The following is a 21,187-nucleotide window of genomic DNA, read 5'->3' as shown; positions in this document are numbered from 1 at the left end:
TAGATTTCGTTAAATTGTACGTAATTTTTGAAGCCCAACCAGGATGCACTGCACCAGTCTGCGCTGCCATTTGGAAGCTCCTGACTCGAGCACGGCCAAAAGGCAACTACGTAGAAATACATAAGTACCATTTTCCAATGCCAGTGAAGCGAGCTTTTCCGGCATCTGGAAAAGTGCGGCGGTGGCGGCTTGTTATTGTTTTCATTACCGCCCAGTGAGAATGTGACCACAAGGATTCCGCGTCACAAAAGGCTGTTTAGCGGCCCATTGTCTACCACCTAGTAGCGTTGTTCTCCTGCTGCGAATCCTGCTGGGCTAATCCTTCGACGGAAGAAACTACCACTAGTTGCTGCTGCTGCTCCTGCCAACCCTGACCTTGTCACCTGTTGATTTTATGAATGAATCCGCGCCGGCGCAGTGGCCGGGAAAAAAGCTTTCACTTGGCGCCTTCCAAGGGGCAATCGAAAGCAGTTTAAAAGGCTTAGTTGCGCGCTCATTGTCCTGCTGGTTGGACGAACCGGCCAATAAACCACCTCACAACTAGCCACCAAGTTCAACAGAGCGTTTGAAAACCGGCGGGTTTCAAAAAAAAAGTTCAAAAAAAGAATTTCTTAATCAATTGCACCAGCACACATACCGAAAATAAGCAAACGAATTCGATTCCGAGAATTATCCATTAATTGCAAAAATATCGAAAAATTTCTTTGGCTTGCGAACCAAAAAATTTAAAAATAAAACTAGACTGCAAATAAATTGTGCGTTGTGAAAACAAGAACCCTCAGAAGTTTTGAGCAAAACAAGAACTTTTTGTGTGTGGCAAAAGTTTTCGTTTTTTATGAATTTACCTGGCGATTCCTCTTTGTTTACATCATTACGAACTGTGAAGAAAAATTGTTTGCCCGATAATGAACTTATAACACATAGGCGATCAACAATCGGGAGTTCCAATAAGTTTGTCGAACGAAAAGTTTGGCAGAAAGTTTAAAAGTTGAAAATTCTTAATTAAGATTAAGTTAAGCGGAAACAGGAATTCGAGTGAAAGTGCCAACAAGTGAAATAGTTTGGTTGGCCAATCAAAAAAGAATCGTACACCTTTCAATTGCAATAGACAAACATATGTCCGAGGAAATGCAAATAGTTTTCGCCTTTGACCTTCTTCAATTAAAACCGATATAAATAGCACTGTGCAGTAATGAAAGTGTCAAATACAAACTGTTTTGCATATATTTAAAAATATAACCAATTTCAAATGACCATTGCCGCTTTAAAAACGGATATGGAGTATATAGTCAGCAGTGGTGAAAATGCAACTGCGACTACAGAAGCAGATTTTAGTACAACTTTGATCGAATCAAATGCCACGGAATACAATGCCACAGAGATGGACGCGAATGATTCGGCTGGCGAGGATGATGAGATGCTAAGGATAGCCTTCTTTATAGGGGATTTCGTGCACCAGTACTATATACCAGTGGTTTGCTGCACGGGCAGCATTGGGAACATCCTCTCCGTGTTTGTCTTCTTCAGGACCAAGTTGCGAAAGTTATCCTCCAGCTTTTACCTGGCCGCCCTGGCTGTGAGCGACACCTGCTTCCTGGCCGGACTCTTTGCACAGTGGCTGAACTTCCTCAACGTGGACATCTACAATCGGAACTACTTCTGCCAGTTCTTCACGTTCTTCAGCTACCTGGCCAGCTTCTGCTCCGTCTGGTTTGTGGTGGCCTTCACCGTGGAGCGCTTCATAGCCGTCATCTATCCACTGAAGCGCCAGACCATGTGCACCGTGCGCCGGGCCAAGATCGTCCTCTTCTGCCTGACCCTCGTGGGCTGTCTGCACTGTCTGCCCTATATAGTGATTGCCAAGCCGGTGTTTGCGCCCAAACTGAACGCCACCATTTGCGATCTCAACTCGGAATACAAAGTGAGTGTGCTCTCAAAAATGCCATTAGCCATTGTTTTGAGTGGTTTACACTGGCACACACAGAACATACAAACAAAACCAATTTACCCACAAAAAGTGAAATTTATCTCAATGTGTTGATTTTGTAAACAAATATTTTCGGTTATTAACATAGACCCCCTATGAGCACTGAAAGCTTCGAGCAACATATGAATGAAGTCCATGCAAAAGAAAATTTGTTTATTAAGCAATGCCACAAGGCATTTACTATTTAAAGCTCCTTACTTTAATGGTATTTAAAAGATATTTAAACGATTCGGGCCATTTTGGATTCAAAGCGAAAACTACTTTTCGGGTTGTAGCAATTTCATGCAATGTCATGAATCAAAATTCAGACTTCATCTATCGCATTCCTGCTACAGTTCTCTGAATTTTTCATATGGGTTGCCACTAACAACCAGCGACACAACGCAAATTTATCTACCATTTCCCGCACCAATATTTGGTTTTTCAAAAGGTAACCCACACGTGGGAATGCTGGTATTTATATTTTCTGTCTACGTACATACATATGTATTGGAATTTGAATTTGAGTGGCATTGTATGTTTTGCCTTGGCAAAAGGCCAGCTACATTGTTGTCAAATACTTAACAACAAATAAGTTTTATGCATTCCATTTGGGTGAGTGAAAGTTGTCTGGGAAATGATAAGCAGAAGTTTAAAAGGTTGATGAAGTTGATTTTTAAAAGGATAATCTTAAGAATCTGTCAAAGGCATTTACAGCTGTTTTCCGGCCAAATTCTGACATGACAGCTCCGAAAACTCTCGAATCCTTCGTCACTTTTACTCGACTTGTTTGTGACACTTTGTCAATTAGTCGCAATAAATACCGCCAAGATATGCCGATCATGCGCCGGTCGGCAAGACGAAGTGCCTACTAATTTGGACAAAACTAGAGCAATTAGTCAATTAATTGGGTTCCGAAAGACGAATAGCCAACCGCTGTGTGGGTTAACTGTGCAAATTAAGCATACATCGCTGAAGAGAAAAGGCCCCACAAATTGGCTTGTGAACGGGTCAAACAAGGGTCCAGCAAAGGAAAACAGCGAAAGACCAAAAATGTCAAGACGGTTAAACCAGAAACAAATTTGCTGAAAAGTCGAAAATATAAATGCTCTTTTAGAGAAAATAAATGAAAAGTATTTCTAGCCCAGCATTGATTGAAAGCCATTGATAGTTTGAAATAGCGACCTTTTTTTAGTTTTTCATAAATATACTTCAGTTTTCATACACAAAAATGGGAAAACTTTCCATTTATTAATCCTGCGGACTAACGCTGATCAAATTTCATCTTATTTGCGAAATCCATAGCATTAACTGCGCTGCAAAATTCAAGCGAACATTTTTATTTTCGCTCAACAAGTTGGGTAAACTACAATGACCAGGATGACTGAAAAACAAAAGGGCATTTCACCGACCCGTAAGCCAAGACAAATATTTTTTCTGGCCCCGCAGCGCAAACAGGACCAAAAAATAAAGAAACATCGAATCCACCGCCAGGCACGTGAACCAACCGGCTGACTGGGTGTGTCCACTGCGTCTGAGGGATGACAAGTCCAATTCTCGAGCTCCAATAAATCTCAAATTTCACTCGCTTTTCAGCTGTTTACCTTTGCCTCGGCGGCACTCGCACTTTTCAGGCCTGAAATTCAATGCTAATTTTCACTATGCGTGGGCTATGCGAACGCAATGCAATGCAAACAGAAGGCCAGCAGATTCAGGATACAAAGTGAGACTCAGCCAGCCAAGCGGCCTATTAGCCAAATTGGCCCCAATGAAGCGTTAAGTGTCGCGCCTACGTTTATTTCCCGATTCGATTGGTAGCTTGATGGATGAGTTGAGCGGGCGAAGCTCCCTAGACTCAAATGGCAATACGTGCCTTCAATCAGCGAAGGTTACACTGAAGAAAACAAGTGCAGCCAGATATACTTCAAAAGCTTACAAAAGCATCAAGCTCTTCTTCTCACCGACCTTCTTGAACAAATCATCTAAGTAATCAATGGCTTCCCAACTTGTTGCACTTATTAAACTTGTTTTTTTCGCAATTATAAGTTAAGCAAAAGTTGGCACAACTATTTCTGAGTGCACACGTGAATTGTAAGCAATTTCGTTTGACAACAATTCCGTTTGAGCGATGGCAACCACGACTCCGAAGCCAGTCCACAGATGTCACAAGTCTAGCGGCCAGGGAAATATGCACGAATTCCATTGGCAACCATCTGCTGGGCGCCCAAATGATTTCGATGTGAGTGGGGCAGTAAGGCAGTGTGGGTGGCCACATGGATGCTGCAGCGTGCGGTAAAAAATATTTCCAAACGGGAACACAGAAAGAAGACCACATAAATTTTGAAACAGACATCGCTTCTAAGCTGCAAATAGACGCTTTGCACTTGGCGGTAGGTATATTGAAAGAAACAAATCATTGTGTAACAGCCTTTCGGATGAAGTGGGAGCAGCAGAGACGCTCCTCCGTGGAATCGCGACCAGATGCTTCTCGGGAAGCTCCGCAAGTTGACTTTTAAGGAGTAGGCTTCTAATGAATAGCCAAATTACCAAAAAAGCGTTGCCTAATTTTCAGCGTTCGCAGGAAATGCCAGTCCTAATTAAAGTTGGGAAACTGGAAACGTCTATTACTCCTTGAATGGTATTCATTTTAAGCTCTTTTTGATAATAAAATTCGATTCCATACCCAACAGCAGTCAATAAAGTGGCCGCCCTTTGATGTGACCAGGCAGCAGATGTGATGCCAAATGGAAATCGACTAAGCTCGTGAAAATCTCAATGTGGCAAACTAAGGCCACAGGAAGTGACCAAAGATAGAGCACAAATAAAATATTCATGGAATTGAATAGGAAGTGGTCACTGAATGCCCAGGGGCATGGGTAACATTTAGCTCCGGATATGGCTTATACATATTTGCATTCGAGTTGCAAGACTTCATATATCTAACATTTTCTTTGATCCAACTTTGAATTAGATTTCTACTACTTTGCAATCTCTTTCTTTTCATTCTTTAAAATCCAACCAAAATCCGTTCATCTTAAAATTGTGAAAAGTTCTCTCGGAAACTTTAAGTGCTTATTTTCCCCAACTTAATTCAATACATATGATTCGAAATGGGTAAAACTTTGTTTTGACCAAAGAAAAAGAATTAGGTTTTCTTCAAGATTAATTATACTCCCATAACAATTTCGTGTATTAGGAGCCTCAAAGGGCAGACATCATCATCATCGTCGGTTGATTGAAAATTTACGAGCTATTACACTTTGATCCACTTGACACACAACGGCGCCAAAAAAAAAAAAAAAAAAAAAAAAAAGGAAAAAACTGGGATGCCCTTCCCAAAAAAGCAAATAGAACAGTAAATAGATTGAATGGTTTGGTCAAGCAGGTCAGCTTTTACGATTATGACGGCCATTGGGGGATTTTCCAGAGTGTTTTTCAAGGTGTTTAGTGGCCAAAAGCCCCTGAATCAAATGGCCAGTCGACAAATAAACTGGCCGATCAATAGATGACCATTTTAACTCCCTCACTAAGCTGACGCAAAATATAAAAAGAATTAAATTTATAGAACAATTAAAGTGAGAAACATTTTGGTTCAGCTCTTAGGCCCTTTTAAACCATGAAGAACAAGGAAATGTAATCAAAACACTACATACCTTGTGGGCAAAAGATGTGCGCCGATGGCGGAATATTTAAATTTATTATTGGCAACGTTTTTCGGTGCAGATTGTAAATATATTATAGATGAAAAAGATGGGCATAAAATGAGGTGATGAGCCATTTCGATTTGGTCAGTAGGTGACTAACATAATTGCAATACTCTTTGATGAATGCCAACACTTGAAATTTTGTAAACTGAGAGGAGCCTGCAGGAATTACGACCCAGCACACTGATGATGATGGCATATCTAGAATATTTAAACTTAAATAGCTGCCCGACCAGCTGCTTTGATTAGAGAAATGCGGGTGAGCAGTTAGATGGGCCCTAATGAATGGTAATGCGCTTATGGACTTCCATTTCTGGTTAATTGTGATTGAAACGAATGGAATGGCTTTGGCCAAAAATTAGCCCAGCGAAATGGCCAGCCACATCTGTGTTTGGGGAAATTAATTCGAGCGTCCTGGAACATTTCAGATTGAACATTTCGGACATGAAAATATGCCGGCGGCCAGGAATTTGACTGCTCGAATGCTTTCACTCCCAGGGAAAGTGGAAAATAAATGCACAAGACGATGTGAAAATAGTTCACCCCTTTCAAAGGAGAGAGAGTCCGGGAAAAGCTGTGGGGCCGAGCGGAAAATGCCGAGATTAAAAAACAGGCCAAAAGGTCAAACTCTTGTTGTTAGTAGGAGCTGGAAACTTATTGGCTCAGCTTGAAATAATTCTGTTAAAATTTCCCAGCCAGCGAGTTATGCAGATTGAAACAAGATCTTTTCAAGGAAATGAGGTTTTAAGTTGCACTGGCGATTTAGCTAAACCCCAAAGGGTATTTTGATTTGAAAAAAAAGAAAACCGACACACTAACTAACTTTTCACAAGCTCTGTGCGTCACGCAAATGGATTACAAATACTATTTCGGTTTCTAAATTTAATTTATTTTAGCCGATGGAATAGAGTTCTGTTGGCGTTCAGACCAAATCCCAACCAAAACTTTAATTTGCTCGAAATAAGATTAACGCTTGTGGGTGTGGCAAGGCCAAACTACGTACTCGTGGCGTATACGCAATTTAGTGTACGGTTTGCGTATACGCGACGTTGGCCCAGCCACAAAAACCAATCGAATTGCAGCCACAGCGGCACGATGATAATAATAATAAAAGAAAAATACCCCTCTCATTCGCAGGAACAACTGGCCCTCTTCAACTACTGGGACTCCATTGTCGTCTACGCGGTGCCCTTCACCACCATCGCCGTTCTGAACACCTGTACAGGTTGCACGGTGTGGAAGTTCGCCACCGTTCGCCGAACGCTGACCATGCACAAGATGTGAGTAGTGACCCCTGGATAATCGCTTTTCGACTCATTGACCATTGGCATGAAAAACCATTGCGCGAATTTTGTGACAAGTTCGTAAAAAACAGAAAACGAAATGTCATGGCTTTGGGAATTGCATTAAAATTGCTTCATATGCCTATATTGAATTTCCGCAGAAAGCGTTAATTTAAAAGGTTCAGCGTAATTTAATTTCAACCATAAATGCATATCAAACCTGAAAGTATATTTATTTTAATCCGAATTAGAAGCACATGTAAGATATCGAAGTTAGAAAGATAAATCTACGATTCCATGTGGATTATACAAATACAATATTTAAACACGAAAACTGGCAGTTTTATAAACTACCTACTGAGTTCCATAGTTATTATAAGTTGTTTGCCATTTATTATTATTATTATTCTCTGGAGAAGCTGACAATGTGCCAAGTTACTCTACGCTTTCTCCCTCTTTTACAAATTCCTAATGCACTTTTGTTTTTGTTTTGTTTTTGCCGTTCAGGAAGCCGCAAACGAACAGCATGCCATCGAACTCGTCGAACTCATCGGGAGGGACATCTGCAGTGGCCTCGTACCGCATTTCGGCATCGCTGAAGCGCCAGAAGTCGACTGGAACGCATCCAAGTGGACAGCATATTGTGGGCAACAGGCAGACGGATGATCAGGAGCAACAGCAGTCGCAGCAGCAGCACCAGCAGCATCAAATAAACAATTGCCAACACCATTGCGAGATTACGCAGAAACCAGGTAAGAGCCCTCGAATGGCTTTTCATTCGGAAAATGTCAGAGGCTTCAGTACACCTGATACTCACTGAGGAACTCGTCCTGCTGACATTTGCCGGCAACTTGGCATTGGCTAGAGAGCTAAAACTTTTACTTAAGCCATTTAAGTTGGCTCGGCAAATTGTGAATTTGTTTGAAGCCATTTCGCAGGCGGCAGGGTCTGACATTAAAAATGACACAACAAAAGACGCTGAAAGCTGGAGCAAAATGTATGAAAAACTTTCTGACAGCTGCAGTCTTAGTCAAGTTGGTGCGACACTGACAAATTGCCAAACAATTGGCCAACTATTACATATAATTTCCAACTAATTATAAAGTCTGCGCCAGTGTGAAGGTTGTCTCAGCTTAACTCTTTGCTTCTTTGCTTATTTATTTTTCACAGCCCGTCGCAAGGTACAGAACTCATCGCAGCTCAAGGTAACCAAAATGCTGCTAATTGTCTCAACGGTCTTTGTCTGCCTCAATTTGCCGAGCTGCCTGCTGCGCATCGAGGCCTATTGGGAGGTAAGTGATGCAAACATTATGGCTTTTCTTCAGGGCCAATCAGGCTGCTAAAATATCTCCGCTATTGAGATGGCTGAAAGATGGCACATATGCATTGTTACTTCGGGACAATGACGGAACACTACTTTGAGCTGACCCAAATAATTGTATTAGCCGCCGTTGGGCAGATACTACATGAGGAGTGGGACAAGTTAGCTAGGCAAATGTACACCGAAAACAATTGGTGTGGTGGGAAAATATACGTAGTTGCCATCAGAAAAGACGAAGGGTAGAGTAGAATGTATTTGCTTTGCTGGCCAGATCTTCTATCGAAAGCTATTGCTGGTATACAATCCAAGTAGTCATTTTTCTCAGTGGAAGCATGCTTAATGCCCGGCCAAAACAAGTAATAGTCGTGTCGTGGACGTCAGCTGTCTGCTACTAATTATCTGCCCACAAATGCGAGAGATGGCGTTGAGGCTCGGATCAATTTCTGAACCATACCCTCATATCTAAGCTGGCCAGGACAACAGTGGAAATGTTATGACAACTATGAACTATTTTAGTTGCTTGGGAGGATGGGGATCGAGGACGGGAGCTGCTGCTCCTTTGCCAGTTCGCCCACTTAGCTCAACTGTAGTGTTAAATCCAGGAATTGCTTACATCAAAAGGCAAAACATTTTAATGTCCTCGCCAAGTGAGCGCACACTGGTTGGCATGGCGAGTGGCACATAGGTCTTAATTATGGTTTAATTAGTTTGTGCACTTTAAAGGCACATCGTAAAAAAACAAAAACCAGTTTCGTGTCAAAATAAATACACTATCGGAAAGATAAATTACTATATCATAGCCCTCGAGGGAAACTGCAAAAATGCTACCAAAATTCAATTAAAATTTCCTGTCATTTAATTAAGCTGACTACTGAAAATGGGATAAACTTGTAAATGAAGCATTTAAGCTCTTTCGAACTGCATAAATGTTAATTAAATTCAAGTCTATACACAAGAACTTAAGCGCAGAACTTTGTCAGAAGTATATTATACTTTCGTTGTTAAATTTCTGCTCTATTTGGCCGCAAAATGTATCAAAGCATTCTGCAAAATGCTGTCAATCTAAATTACGCCAAATTGAATACATGTCGTCAACTGTCGCAGCTTTGACACATTTTATTTGTATGCAAAACAAATCTTCGGCGCTGAGATACTGGCCCAAAGATACCAATATCTTGTTTGGCGATTAAAGTAACTTATACCAAAATCTATGAGTTTCGTGTCATTATGTATTCCAGTATTTCATATTATTGATTTTTTCTCCCCAGTTCACGTGTCAACTCTAAAATGCCGCAAAATCAAACATTGATTGAGACACGAAATTAATTGAGTGGAAAAGAGGGACGACAGACAAGAGCTGAATTATTATTCGGACATTTACTTCGATATTAGGAAGTCGGGGTTTAGGGGTTAGGGGTCAGGTCAGCGAGCACGTGCGCATTACACATAATGAATGAGATGAATTACTAATTCCAGAAATTATTTAGCCATTAGTGAGTTATAAAAAATGTTACAACAGTATCGCTATCCCCATTAGAAGTTCACGGGTCAAAGTCAGCAGTTACCAGGACAACGTATAAGTTAATAATTGGCAGACATATTGCGATTGATGCTATTACCATTTATGCCATGTATTATATTTTTCCATAATTTCGCAGACGGAGTCGGCCCGAAACCAGAATTCCACAATTGCTTTGCAATATATTTTTCACGCTTTCTTCATCACCAATTTTGGCATCAATTTCGTGCTTTACTGCGTCAGTGGACAGAATTTCCGGTAAGTAATGCGCCGCAAATTACCCCAAATGACGCATGTTTATGGAACTGCCTTTTATCAGCTTTTAAATACATTTATTACCATTTCCCTTTTCTTTCTTTTTTTTGTATTTTCACTGAAATCACAGCAAAGCCGTATTGAGTATTTTCCGAAGGGTTTCATCCGCTCAGCGGGAGGCAGGAAACACACAAGTGACAGGTGAGTGGGTGAATTTCTCTGCATTAAAAAAGGGATAAGGGCACATATTGCATTAAAATGACAAATGCGATTTTATGTGCTCAAAAAGCTTAAACATTTGATTTGATGTGCAAGGCACAGTTTATATTCAGGGACTTTACTGAGAAGGTTCCTTAGGAAATCTCCAGTGCGATTAGTTCATTTTCTACTTATGTATATTCAAATCCTTTCAGACATACGAGTTTAGTAGGATTATGTCAGACTTAACTGAGATTAAATGTTGCATGAGTACAATTGATTTACCCAGAAGCTTGCTACATGCATAAACAATAGTATACAGTTTCAATTGCATTCAATTCGCTAAGCGAAAGATATTAAATTTAATAGAAAACGTTTTAAACAATAAACTAGGTGACACAAAGGCGGTTGGCTAGTGAAGAAAAGTTTGGGATTTATACTTTGCAACTTAAATGGTTCCTTCCTGCATTTAAAAGAACACAACACACAGGACTTGGCTGGTTCAAACTTTACTTCAGTGCATACTTAACGCTGGTTAAATCGTGTACAAAACGCCAACAAGACTGTGGTTTTGCACAGCTGCGCTTGACATCTGCACTTGGGAAACACGGTTCTAAAACGCGGTGGAGTTAAAACTAGAATGCAATTTAAGTTGCTCCCAATAATTATATGTAACAAGTAATTTCTTTGATGTTGGTGAAGGAGGTTAGATGAGATTTGCTGATTAGAGAATCTGTGACAATTAACCAGTTGCAGAATAAACATTTTATACACTCGGATTTTCTGGCTGATTCTGCTGGCTTGACAAAATGCCAGATAAACTCAGTTCAGCCAGGCACAAAGCGGATGTCTGTAGCAGAGATTCGAATGCATTAGAGTGGCCACTACACTTTCTTCTTGGGAATTACATTTTCCCTCTACCACCCGAAAGAGTGGTACACTAATTGTTGTTTTGTTGCTGCTCTTCCTCCTCCAGAGACGTGGAAAACTTTTCCTATAAACTCCCCAGCAGTGGAGGCAAACAAATCAGCATCTAACGCCACGCCTTCTGTTAATGAAAAGCGGTAAGCCATGTCAACGGGGAAAAACCAAAGGAAAAGGGGTCAAGAAAAGGCGGATTTAAGCACTAATCAGGAATGGAAAAGGATAATAGAGTGGAATACTAGAGACTAATTCGCCCTTCATCATAACTGACTTTAAGTTAGAAAACGGGCACAATCAACACTATTGCTAATGAGAGTATTTAAATCGGATTTTCCCCTGGGTCACTTTCATGATTTGCTCGATAAACAAGAACCAGAAGTTATGAATGCAAATCGCATTTTAATTTCCCACTTTATACGAAAGCAATTTCGCAGACATGCAACTGGGAAAAGTGATGTTTCTTTCCGCCTGAGGAAACTTTCTCATGCATTCAATAATCACTTTAACGTATGCCTCCTGGTCGGCAAACTAAAAGCCATTATGCAATAAATTTATGTAAAAATGTAGTTGACTGCCAACTTAGCAACACACTTTAATTTAATCGAATTATCTTTGTTGGAAAATAGTTCATGAATATTCTTTAACAATGGGTATTGATTTGAAATGACAAACACCTTGGCAACAATGTAGTTTGGTCTAATATAAATTCAATATAAATTTTAATTCATTTTTATATGACTTGTTTTGAGTTTTCCACCGGGTGCTTGAGCAGGCAGCAAATATTCACCCTCCCCCCACACATTTTCGATTCAACCATCATTCATTCAGCAGTCGTAAAATTTAGTTTTACGATTTTCCACCTCACCATCAGGGGCATTCATTTTTAATATACGAGTATTACTAAAGCCAAGACCATTTTTAAAGAGCTATTTTTCTTCAGCTCTCTCGGGTGGTGTATAAGCTAAAGCCATAAAAATGTCAAGGTGCATATTTATTTTAAAGTATGGTTTTCCACTTGTTAATTAGAAATGTTAGCCAATTCGTTAAAAGCGGGAAATAGAGTAAACGGAAAACACAAGTCAGTTTTAGAAACTGTGTTCCAAGAATCCCGTCAACAAGGCGATGGAAAAAAGAGCCTCGGTTAAAGTGAAATTCATATGTAAATGAAAATGAAAACGGGGGACAAGTAAAAGGCAGAAGGAAAGCGACAGAAAGGATTCTTTGGCGGAAGCTGCGAGCTAAAAAGGATCAAACAGGACAAGAAAGTGTGTTCCATGCAAATATTTACACCATGCAAATACTCGAGGTGTCCTTGTTTTGTTTGCGTGTCCAGTGGGTAAAACGGGGGAATGATTTTCACATTTGCAACAATTGAATTTACATTGTACAATGTCGCGATGAAAGAGATGTACCAAAATGATTACTGTTTGCTGTTAGTCCTCTCCGACTTTCTACATTTCCTGGATTTCTTAATGTACACAAGTTTGCACCTGGCACATTACATAAAGATGTAGGCTGCAGGTTTGTGTAAGTTAACTCGCATATGCCAGTTTGTTAAACAAATCACGAAACAGATTTTCATCATGCAGCAAAATAGGGTCGAATACTAAGTCTCAATGCACTCTGATTGATCGACTTGTGTTTTCAAAATGCTCACGCTGACATCGAAATCCGGTCAAAATAATCCAAAAATCAAACAGCGGAAATTGATGAGAAAAGCGTGGCGTTCGCACATTAAATTACCCCCTCCCCCATCTATTTGAGCCTAATCATGGCCTGGGGCAAGTGGTACAGTTAAGTTTTGCCAATACATTTTCCTTTTTCGCGCGGCATTACTCATACGCAACGTGGTACGTGTGCTGAATGCAATGGCAATTGCCGCTCCTCCCGGGAGCCGCCCTCATTTAGGTGTTGCTTATTGGCCATAAATTACCAACCTATCCATTCACGCATCCTCCTGAAGATGCCTCGTTGTGGAAGCCAATCCCTGTGCCCTCAAGTCTTCTCCTTGGCGAGTCAATCAGTGCTTTTCTCTGGAGAAGACAGTGCCACTTGCCGCCTCATGCTAGTCAACTAGACATGTTCTACCTTCGTTGACTTAAGGTGATTTAGATTGCTAGCCTTAAAGGCGGGGAACACCATTCCACTTTCCATTTGAGAAAAAGTTAATATTCCGAGAATTATTTAACAAGCTGCTAACACTGTCGACAATAACATACGCTTGGCCCATCGCTTTAGTAAACATTGTGTAAGAAGACTCATTTATAATGATTTATCGCAGATGAAGCATGAGTTTGGCCAGGAAATGACAGTTGTGCGTTGAATAGTGAGTGGATAGCCGAATTTAGCCTTGAACTCCTCAAAGTGGAAGCATGCTTACAAATTTCACAGAGCTAGTCTATTCATTGACAAAACAACACGACAATTCACTTAGGATTTCGATGGCTTCCGTTTGATGAAAGAAGCGGAAAAGACTTGTGTGATGACGAGACGCGTATGATCTTCTGTGGATGACTGTATAATTTATTTAATAACTCACTAGAAACGGTATCAAAAATGCTGAGGGCTTCAAGGACAGTCGAAGCGCGTCATCATTAATCTTGCCGGGCCGCAAATATCCACACATGGCAATCAACAAAAATTTGGAGGGAAAACGCCAAGCATCCGCCAAGGGTGGAATTATACTCAAGAAGCTCAAGTGGCAGATTGCTATTTATACATCTTGTTTGTTGACTTTCCCGGAGAGAAAATTTTAAATAATTAAAGGGGAAACAAAGTGTGTCAAATGCCAGGCGGCTGAATAAAAGTTTAATTTTGAGGTGAATTGAAATGAGCCGCAAATATACAATTACAGCCAAAGGATAAACCATAATTACCCAGAGCAAAGATCATAAAGGAAGAAATGCAAACATGACAGACAAACATGATTTTCATTGAAAAGTGGTCTCCGTTTATTGACACTTTTTCGGGCCTTGTTTGCTTTTGAACACGAATGATTGATTAGCTCAGATTGCCATGAAACACAATATGTCGAGAACAAAAACGGACGAAAGCAAGTGAATTGAATATGATGCTATGGTGCTCTCTTAAAACAGATAACTAAACCGGAATGAATACTTTTGATTCGTTGAGTTTTCCGGGCTTTTAAATCCGATTTGTTCAGTGTTCGAGTGGTTCTTCTGGTATACCCATAAATTTTGTCCCAAATAAGCTAAAAAGTCAGTTAAGCAGCCATTGAAAATCCCAAAGTACCGAATTTATAGTCTACTTTTGTGCGCCCTGCTGGGACTTTGATACGACTGACAACGTAAATCCAAAGTCCAGGTGAATGACAGCATGAAAAAAGGTCGCAAAAATGGCACCAAAAAACAGGAGCAAATAAGGATTTAGTCTAACAATTAATGCCCTAATGATTTATCTGGCTATAATAATATTAATTTTTGACTTTGAAATGTTTATTTACAACGTACAGATCCCAAAGTGTTTGTGTTGAATTGGGGGCAATTTCACTTTTTATAAATTATTTTAGGGAAAGTTCCCAACCTAAAAGTAATTAGAAGGGCGAAAGCTTTTTATGACTACTAATTGCACTCTTAACTCTTTTTTGTGGTGTTAGTTGCGCAAAAGAATCCCTGAACAGCCCGAACTATTTACGCATATTTCTGGAAGTTTTAATTATAACACCCAACTGGGTGTTATAAATTGCATTGAGAAACTAACGAATTTGCCGATATGGCAATTCTCAATCGAAAAAGACTTTACTAGGGTTTTTTACCATTTACCATCTAGTTGGCAAACCCATGTTAACCAAACTGTTTGGCTTTTCATTTCAGTCTCTGAATATTGTCGCAATACTGGCACATCCACTCGACGTCGGATGATGACGCAACATTGTTGGAACGAAATGCACGAGTTGCATCCACTCAAGTGAATGGCTGAGCTTAAGGGAAAATTAACTTAGAGGCTGCAAAGGCCAATGAATGATGTGAAATTGCGAAATACGCCGCGGGATGAGCCGGCATTTCGTTTTTAATTAGATTTCAGCACACATAATATGAATAAGAGCACAAAGAAAGTAAAAATTACTTTACGGAATGCGAGGAATACAAGTGAAACCGTTGTTTTTGATGTTTGTCAAGGCCAAGCAAAATCAAACAAAAATCAAAAAACGAAAAAAAAAAAAATCAAAATTACGAATGAACCGCAAAACGCCGACTTCATTTATTTAAGTGTTTAACTAACCACATAGTGATAGAATGATTAACTTTTGTTTTGCTTACAAAAGTATACGCATATTTAAGCAGCTATTATACAAACCCCAAAAATCGAATTCAAATCCGCACGCAAAACTTAATTGAAACCTAACCGCAGAAACACAATTTGAAAACGTCAATCGCAAAACCCAATAGATTAGATTAATAAAAGTGTATTTCCTGTCTAACCAACCAAACGCGAAAATGTATTCATGTAATAAATGTTAATTTCGTTAAATGAAAATTCAGCAATACAGGCTTTTGATTTGATTGGATTTCCAATCCATTTCAGCGTAACAATTTCAAATGGCTTAACTTTATTTAAATCAACTTTAAAGGGCGGACTACAGCAAGGACTCTGTTGTTACATTTGGCAGCTTAAAGCAACTGCATGTTCGCAATGCTGAGCTGAGGCAATTTCAGTTACGGATACTAACCAAATGCCAGGGATTTATTATTATATTTTTAACATTACAGGACTAAGCTTGTACTGCAGCAACCTGGACAAAAGGCAACCCAAACCTCATCAGCTTAGTGCAAGGGCAGAAAAAAGGTCAAAGACTGCGTTCACGTGGACGGACAATGTTTTTCAGTCAACATCTTAAAGTCCTTCAGCAAAGAACTCAGCAAAAACAAAAAGCAATTGAAAAACTTCAAGTGCAAACATAGAAATTGGACTAATTATAAATCTAGTGGGATAGCTGCCTCCAAAATCCTTCTCAGAAGTGGAAAACAATGGTTCAGGCTCAATTTTATGGAGGAATATCTACAGAGATTAGCCATAAGCATTTAGGACCAAAAAAAAGGTACGCAGGAGTGGAAAATTCTAATGCTCCATCGTTATATGTAAACATACTTCAACGGAATCAGAAGACAGCATTTACGCATACAAAGCTTGTTAAATCTTCTTATGTAATGCAATAAAAATTCTACAGACACTCCCGAGCTAAAATAATAATAACAGGATGGTAGGCACATATATCTGAAATTAAAATGCAAAATTCAAGCACCAACAAACAAGGAGAATAAACACCACTTGCCACACGGCGAAACAAAACGAATAAAAATGGTCTACCCTCGAAGGAATTGTGCTGAAACGTGAAAACCCCAAATGTAATTCAAAATTCCACAAGGAGCTTAGCCTCTGAGAAATAGTGAAAACTGTGTGTTAAATTATTTACATAAATAGCAAAGCCAAATATTTGAATTTTTAAGGAATTTATATCGCACAACTAACAGCATTCTATTTTAAAGTGCAACCCGAAAGTTTAATAACATATTTAAGATGTAAGGAGTTGAAATAACTAAACTTGTTCATATCTTAAATTCAGTTTATGTATTCTAGTTCGCAACAAGTGCGATATGCAATTGAATTGCAGCCTGGGGACTCCACCATGCCACTAAAAAGTTCTCCTGGTCACTTAGTTTTCATTTTATTGCCATAAGCCCGCTTTACGTGTCGCTTTAGTAGGGAAATCTCATACCTTTTTCGTTCTCGCTGTGCAAAGTGCCCACCACGCTGCCAAAGAATCGCTTGTCCAGGATCTGCAGCAGTTGCAACGCTGTTGCATGCACCTCCACTCGAGGACAGCCCGTCATTAGGAGGGTCACGGTTATCACGGATGTGTAATGGTCGCACGGGTATTCCCTGTAATTAGAGTGCAAAGAAAGGCGAGCGCTTTAATAAGGCTTACAAAGTAACCTAATGAGGTTGTTGGCTTGTGGTTACGCGGTTCTCTGCTCTGCTCTGCTCCACACACAATGCCGTGCCGGAATTGTTCAGCTCCAGCAGCACTCATGCCAGAAATCAACAGTTGTTGCTCCATCTGCAACAGCACCAGGCACCAGTCGCCATCACCAGCACCCGCATCTGGTAACCGACCAGAAAAGCCATCACCCCATCCAAAATCCCGACAGATCCATTAAAACGTCGTAGCCCACTTTCAAACTCTCCTGTTTGCACACACATATGCATACGTTTGGGTTGGATGCATATACGCAAATTTGTTGTGGAATAACACCTTCGGACCGGAGGGAGATACGCTTTCGCAGAACAACCACCCACCCGTCCAACCCATTTCACTTCTTCTGCACTGGGTTCTGAATTGAATAATTTACGCAAATCGATTTTCGCTTTTCCATCCCCACAAACACAAGACACAAGACACACGGACTGGGCGCTACAAAGTATGCTGCGGTTTAAGTTCGGCTTGAAAGAAAAAAAAAGGAAGTGCACGACTTATTTGTATGGTCTAGGGCCTTGTATGGCCGTTAAGACCAACGTTCACGGACAAATGGCTAGCTATTGAAATAATGCGAATTCCGAATCGCAAATTGCCTGCTATAATCAAGCGAATCCAAAACCCAAGCCCAAAACCGTTTAGATACTATAAATCATTCGTTGTTGAAGCTTCTTTGATTGCTTCGACGCCTTTAAATTGGCGGAGAATTTTAAACAATTTTTCACACCGCCCATTAAAACTAAAATGGTATTCGCTTCGATGTGCCAACAGCATGCCAACGCCAACTGCCACAAAAAATCTGGACAAGCGGAAAATAAAGTCGAGAATGCCACGCGCTGGCCAGATGCTGCATGTGCCTGAACCACACTAGAACAAACAGGTAGACGTAAGAGCAGTGTGATTCGAACGAGCAGTACCCTGTATCTGTACTTATACCCTGTGAAATAATATTTCTATATGTATAATTATTTAAATGCGCTGAGGTATAAAATGCGAAACCAAAGCAAGTCACTTTAATTTAAACGCCAAATCAAGTGGAAAACGGCTAAAACTTAAACATGACAAGTAAACTTCATCAAATGTCCACAACACACAATTGCAGTCTGCGATTACAGGGTATGTGCAACAGAGTACCATTTGAAACGCAATTGCAATAAGACGCTGTCCAGCCGACAAATATCTTTGCCGCGCGTGTTCATCTGAAGTGGTCGAGATTCTTCTGCTCTGGTTGTGTCCTTCGGTTTTGGGGGAACCGCAAAATCACATACCCCCACCGGGATAAACCACAATCTGGCGTACTCTCGTTACCATGTAAAACCGTCTCCAACGTCGGCGACATCGACAAATTTCGACAAATTGCGAATGAAAAGTTTAAACTTCGGTTAGACAAGCGGTTTAGTTTGTAGAATAGGTAATTAGTTTCTATTAGAACCGAGCAAACAAATTATATAGAAACATGTGTGCATTTATTACAATCTTCAGACAGCATATTAAAACTGTCTGCTGTTTAATACGATTCAGTAATGGCAATTTCGTCAAAAAATGTATTGCTTTAAAATATGTATACTTATTTAAAGTTTAATACAACAAAAATGACCTTTTTGATGCAGCTGTTTGCGGTGCATATTTTTTTTAATTTAAGAAATATTCCTATAATTTTTTTGGATCAAAAACCTATAAAGGAAATCGCTTTCGACACATTTGTCCGCCCACTGCAGCTGCAATAAATGCAATGAGCCATGCATGCTATGCTTCATGGCCTCTACTGTTTATCTAGCGATGTGTGCAGGAAGAGCCACAGTTCGCTGCCATAATGGCCAAACCAAAATAATATATATGCACATATATATAAAGAAAAAACTGGACGAGAAAATACAAAAAGAAAAAAAGGTTGGCCTGAACAAATAGGTTGTCAGCCACTCATGTGTGCGCGTAAATTTAAAGAGTTGCCATTGTTGGCAGACACGTGAAATGCTACTTAAGAGTGCCAGATAAATCGGTGTTCAAGTCCTTCATCCCACCCCCAATCCCCACCAGCATATATGCCATGGGAGCGATTACGGCGGAGAGCGGTGGGCGGAGAGTACTGGGCGGAATGTACTTGGCTGTCGAACAATTTAAAACAAATTAAAGGGCACAACGTAAGGCGATTACGCAGAAAGCGACACCAGAACCCCACGCTTAAATTGCCATTTCGCTTCACTTACTTGGCGCTAAAGATCGAGGCCAGGGCCAGGAAACAGGCATCTGCCTCACGTGGTGTCGATGTGTAGCACCGGTCTATGACCCATTCCAATAGTTGTCCGATATCCGGATTGGACTCCAGCAACAGGACCACAGTATCTCTTGCCAGCTGGTAAATCTGTGTGAAAGTACGCTCAGTGTTAATTGTGGTTCAAGTGGAAGGTCATGTGGGTGGCGCTTTACCTTTTCGTTCTTGGAGGTCAGCAGCATATCCAGCCACTTGTAAATGATGCTATCATCTTGTAGATAAGATGGATTGAAGATCTGACCGCAACAGAGCAGGGCGGACATGGCCTAAAGGGAGAGAGGTAAATCACTTACAGCGTTACTAATGGCTTTAAAATGTGCAAAATTACTAAAACGTTGCGTTTTTTGGTATTTAACTTGCCTGCAGGGCGCTGAACTGCAGCTTCTCCTCCTCGAGCGTATGGTCGCTCTGCATGGTGTACCCAAGTGGCTTGGAGAAGCTGCCGCACCAGGCGGCAAATAAATTGAATAGATTACGCTTCAGGACCCGGGAGAGCAGTGTGGCACAGGACTCAACTAAGAGAAATGAACAGGCAATCAGTTGTAGCAGATGTAAAGGAGATGTATAGAGTATTCGCCATCAAACAGTACTTTGAGGACTTACGTGGGAAGTTCTTAATCATCTTGCGTATGAAATTGCAAAAGTGGGCCTTCACCTCGCGAATGCTGAGATTATCCTTGTCCGTCTCCGACGTTAGATAGCCCATGGCGCCCGAGATATACAGCACAAAGGTGGGATGCAGCGACATCGTGTCGCGTTCCAGCACACAGGTGCTGCAAGTGGAGGATAGAAAAGTAGTGGGCAATCAATATACATATTGATCATTGCGTTTCGAAGTGCCTTACCTCACACCAAACGTTCCGTTCTCGGCAATCTTCTCCAGCACTCGCACCACCTGCAGACGCAGGGCATCGCGTCTCCGCCTCCTGCGCATATTCTCCTGCTTGCAGTCCACCGCCTCGCGGATGTACACCACCAGCTCCTCCATCAAATCCCTGCCGGAGCACACACACACACACACACGCACTTTGTCAGTTGCATCAAGTGGGATATATGTTGCTTTGAGACTTACTTGAGCGCATCGTGGTTTATCAGACCCAAGGCATTCACGGCGGCATCTCGCACATCGACGACCTCGCACCGGAGCAGCGGCACCACCAGTTTGTAGAGCGCTTGTGGGGATGCGCTGCCCATCGCTGACTTGTCACTGCGATCGGCGTTGAGGGAGTCCGGCGATGAGCTGTAAAACAAATTTATGGCCATGGATTTTAGTGTCAAACAGCGAGCGCTCCGGGGCAGTAATTTCTGTTAATGTTCCTATCTGGCTGTGGGTGCTTGTGCTGCCTTGGCAAGGTCATCATTTAGCGAAAGTCCATAAAGTTTACTGCGATTTAAACTGCTACGACACTGGATCTGTAAAAAGTCGCTCACTTGACCATTTCGAATTCCAGGCCGTATTTTAAATATATATGTACATCTCGTTCGGACCCTCTGCTTCTACGGCGTGCAACAATAAACATTATGAATTTTAAACTCGAAATCATCTTTCAATTAAAACCCCACTTTTTTGTCATCCTCGATTTTCCCTTTTCCTTTTGTGGGGAGGTTTGGTCAGGACGAATAATAATAAATGACAGCAAGCAAATAACAATTTTATATAATTTTTTTGCTGCTGCTGCTGAAAAGCGAACACGAAGCTTAATCAAGCTTTTCCAGGTTTTTGGGCAGCGGGATTCGTGGGGTTTTGGGA

The 21,187-nt window shown here is 40.8% G+C and overlaps 2 protein-coding genes across 12 annotated transcripts in view; one reads left to right on the top strand and one right to left on the bottom strand.

Moving 5' to 3' along the window:
* LOC120447503 (protein furry) overlaps positions 1-21,187 on the bottom strand; it is a 47,149-nt gene that overhangs the window by 11,822 nt on the left and 14,140 nt on the right. For 10 of the 11 annotated variants that reach the window (XM_039628904.2, XM_039628905.2, XM_039628909.2 and 7 more), the window contains 7 exons: positions 20,510-20,677; positions 20,283-20,432; positions 20,041-20,210; positions 19,798-19,952; positions 19,593-19,703; positions 19,373-19,527; positions 16,908-17,071 (listed from right to left, as the gene is read on the bottom strand). In XM_039628904.2, the coding sequence (XP_039484838.1) occupies positions 16,908-17,071; positions 19,373-19,527; positions 19,593-19,703; positions 19,798-19,952; positions 20,041-20,210; positions 20,283-20,432; positions 20,510-20,677 (1,073 nt within the window). Of the gene's footprint in view, positions 1-16,907; positions 17,072-19,372; positions 19,528-19,592; positions 19,704-19,797; positions 19,953-20,040; positions 20,211-20,282; positions 20,433-20,509; positions 20,678-21,187 lie in introns of those variants that run through there. The other variant, XM_039628914.2, reaches the window with a different exon arrangement.
* LOC120447505 (galanin-like G-protein coupled receptor npr-9) lies at positions 496-15,631 on the top strand. The gene is made up of 7 exons (XM_039628915.2): positions 496-1,921; positions 6,808-6,950; positions 7,461-7,705; positions 8,124-8,245; positions 9,933-10,051; positions 10,179-10,249; positions 15,004-15,631. The coding sequence occupies exons 1-7, from the start codon at positions 1,250-1,252 to the stop codon at positions 15,099-15,101; spliced, it is 1,470 nt and encodes a 489-aa protein (XP_039484849.1). The 5' UTR covers positions 496-1,249; the 3' UTR covers positions 15,102-15,631.

The sequence above is a fragment of the Drosophila santomea genome, chromosome 3L (genome assembly GCF_016746245.2).
Source record: "Drosophila santomea strain STO CAGO 1482 chromosome 3L, Prin_Dsan_1.1, whole genome shotgun sequence".
Lineage (NCBI taxonomy): Eukaryota > Metazoa > Arthropoda > Insecta > Diptera > Drosophilidae > Drosophila > Drosophila santomea.
The sequence above is the reverse complement of the archived record's forward strand: the minus strand, read 5'-3'. Positions and strand labels throughout refer to the sequence as shown.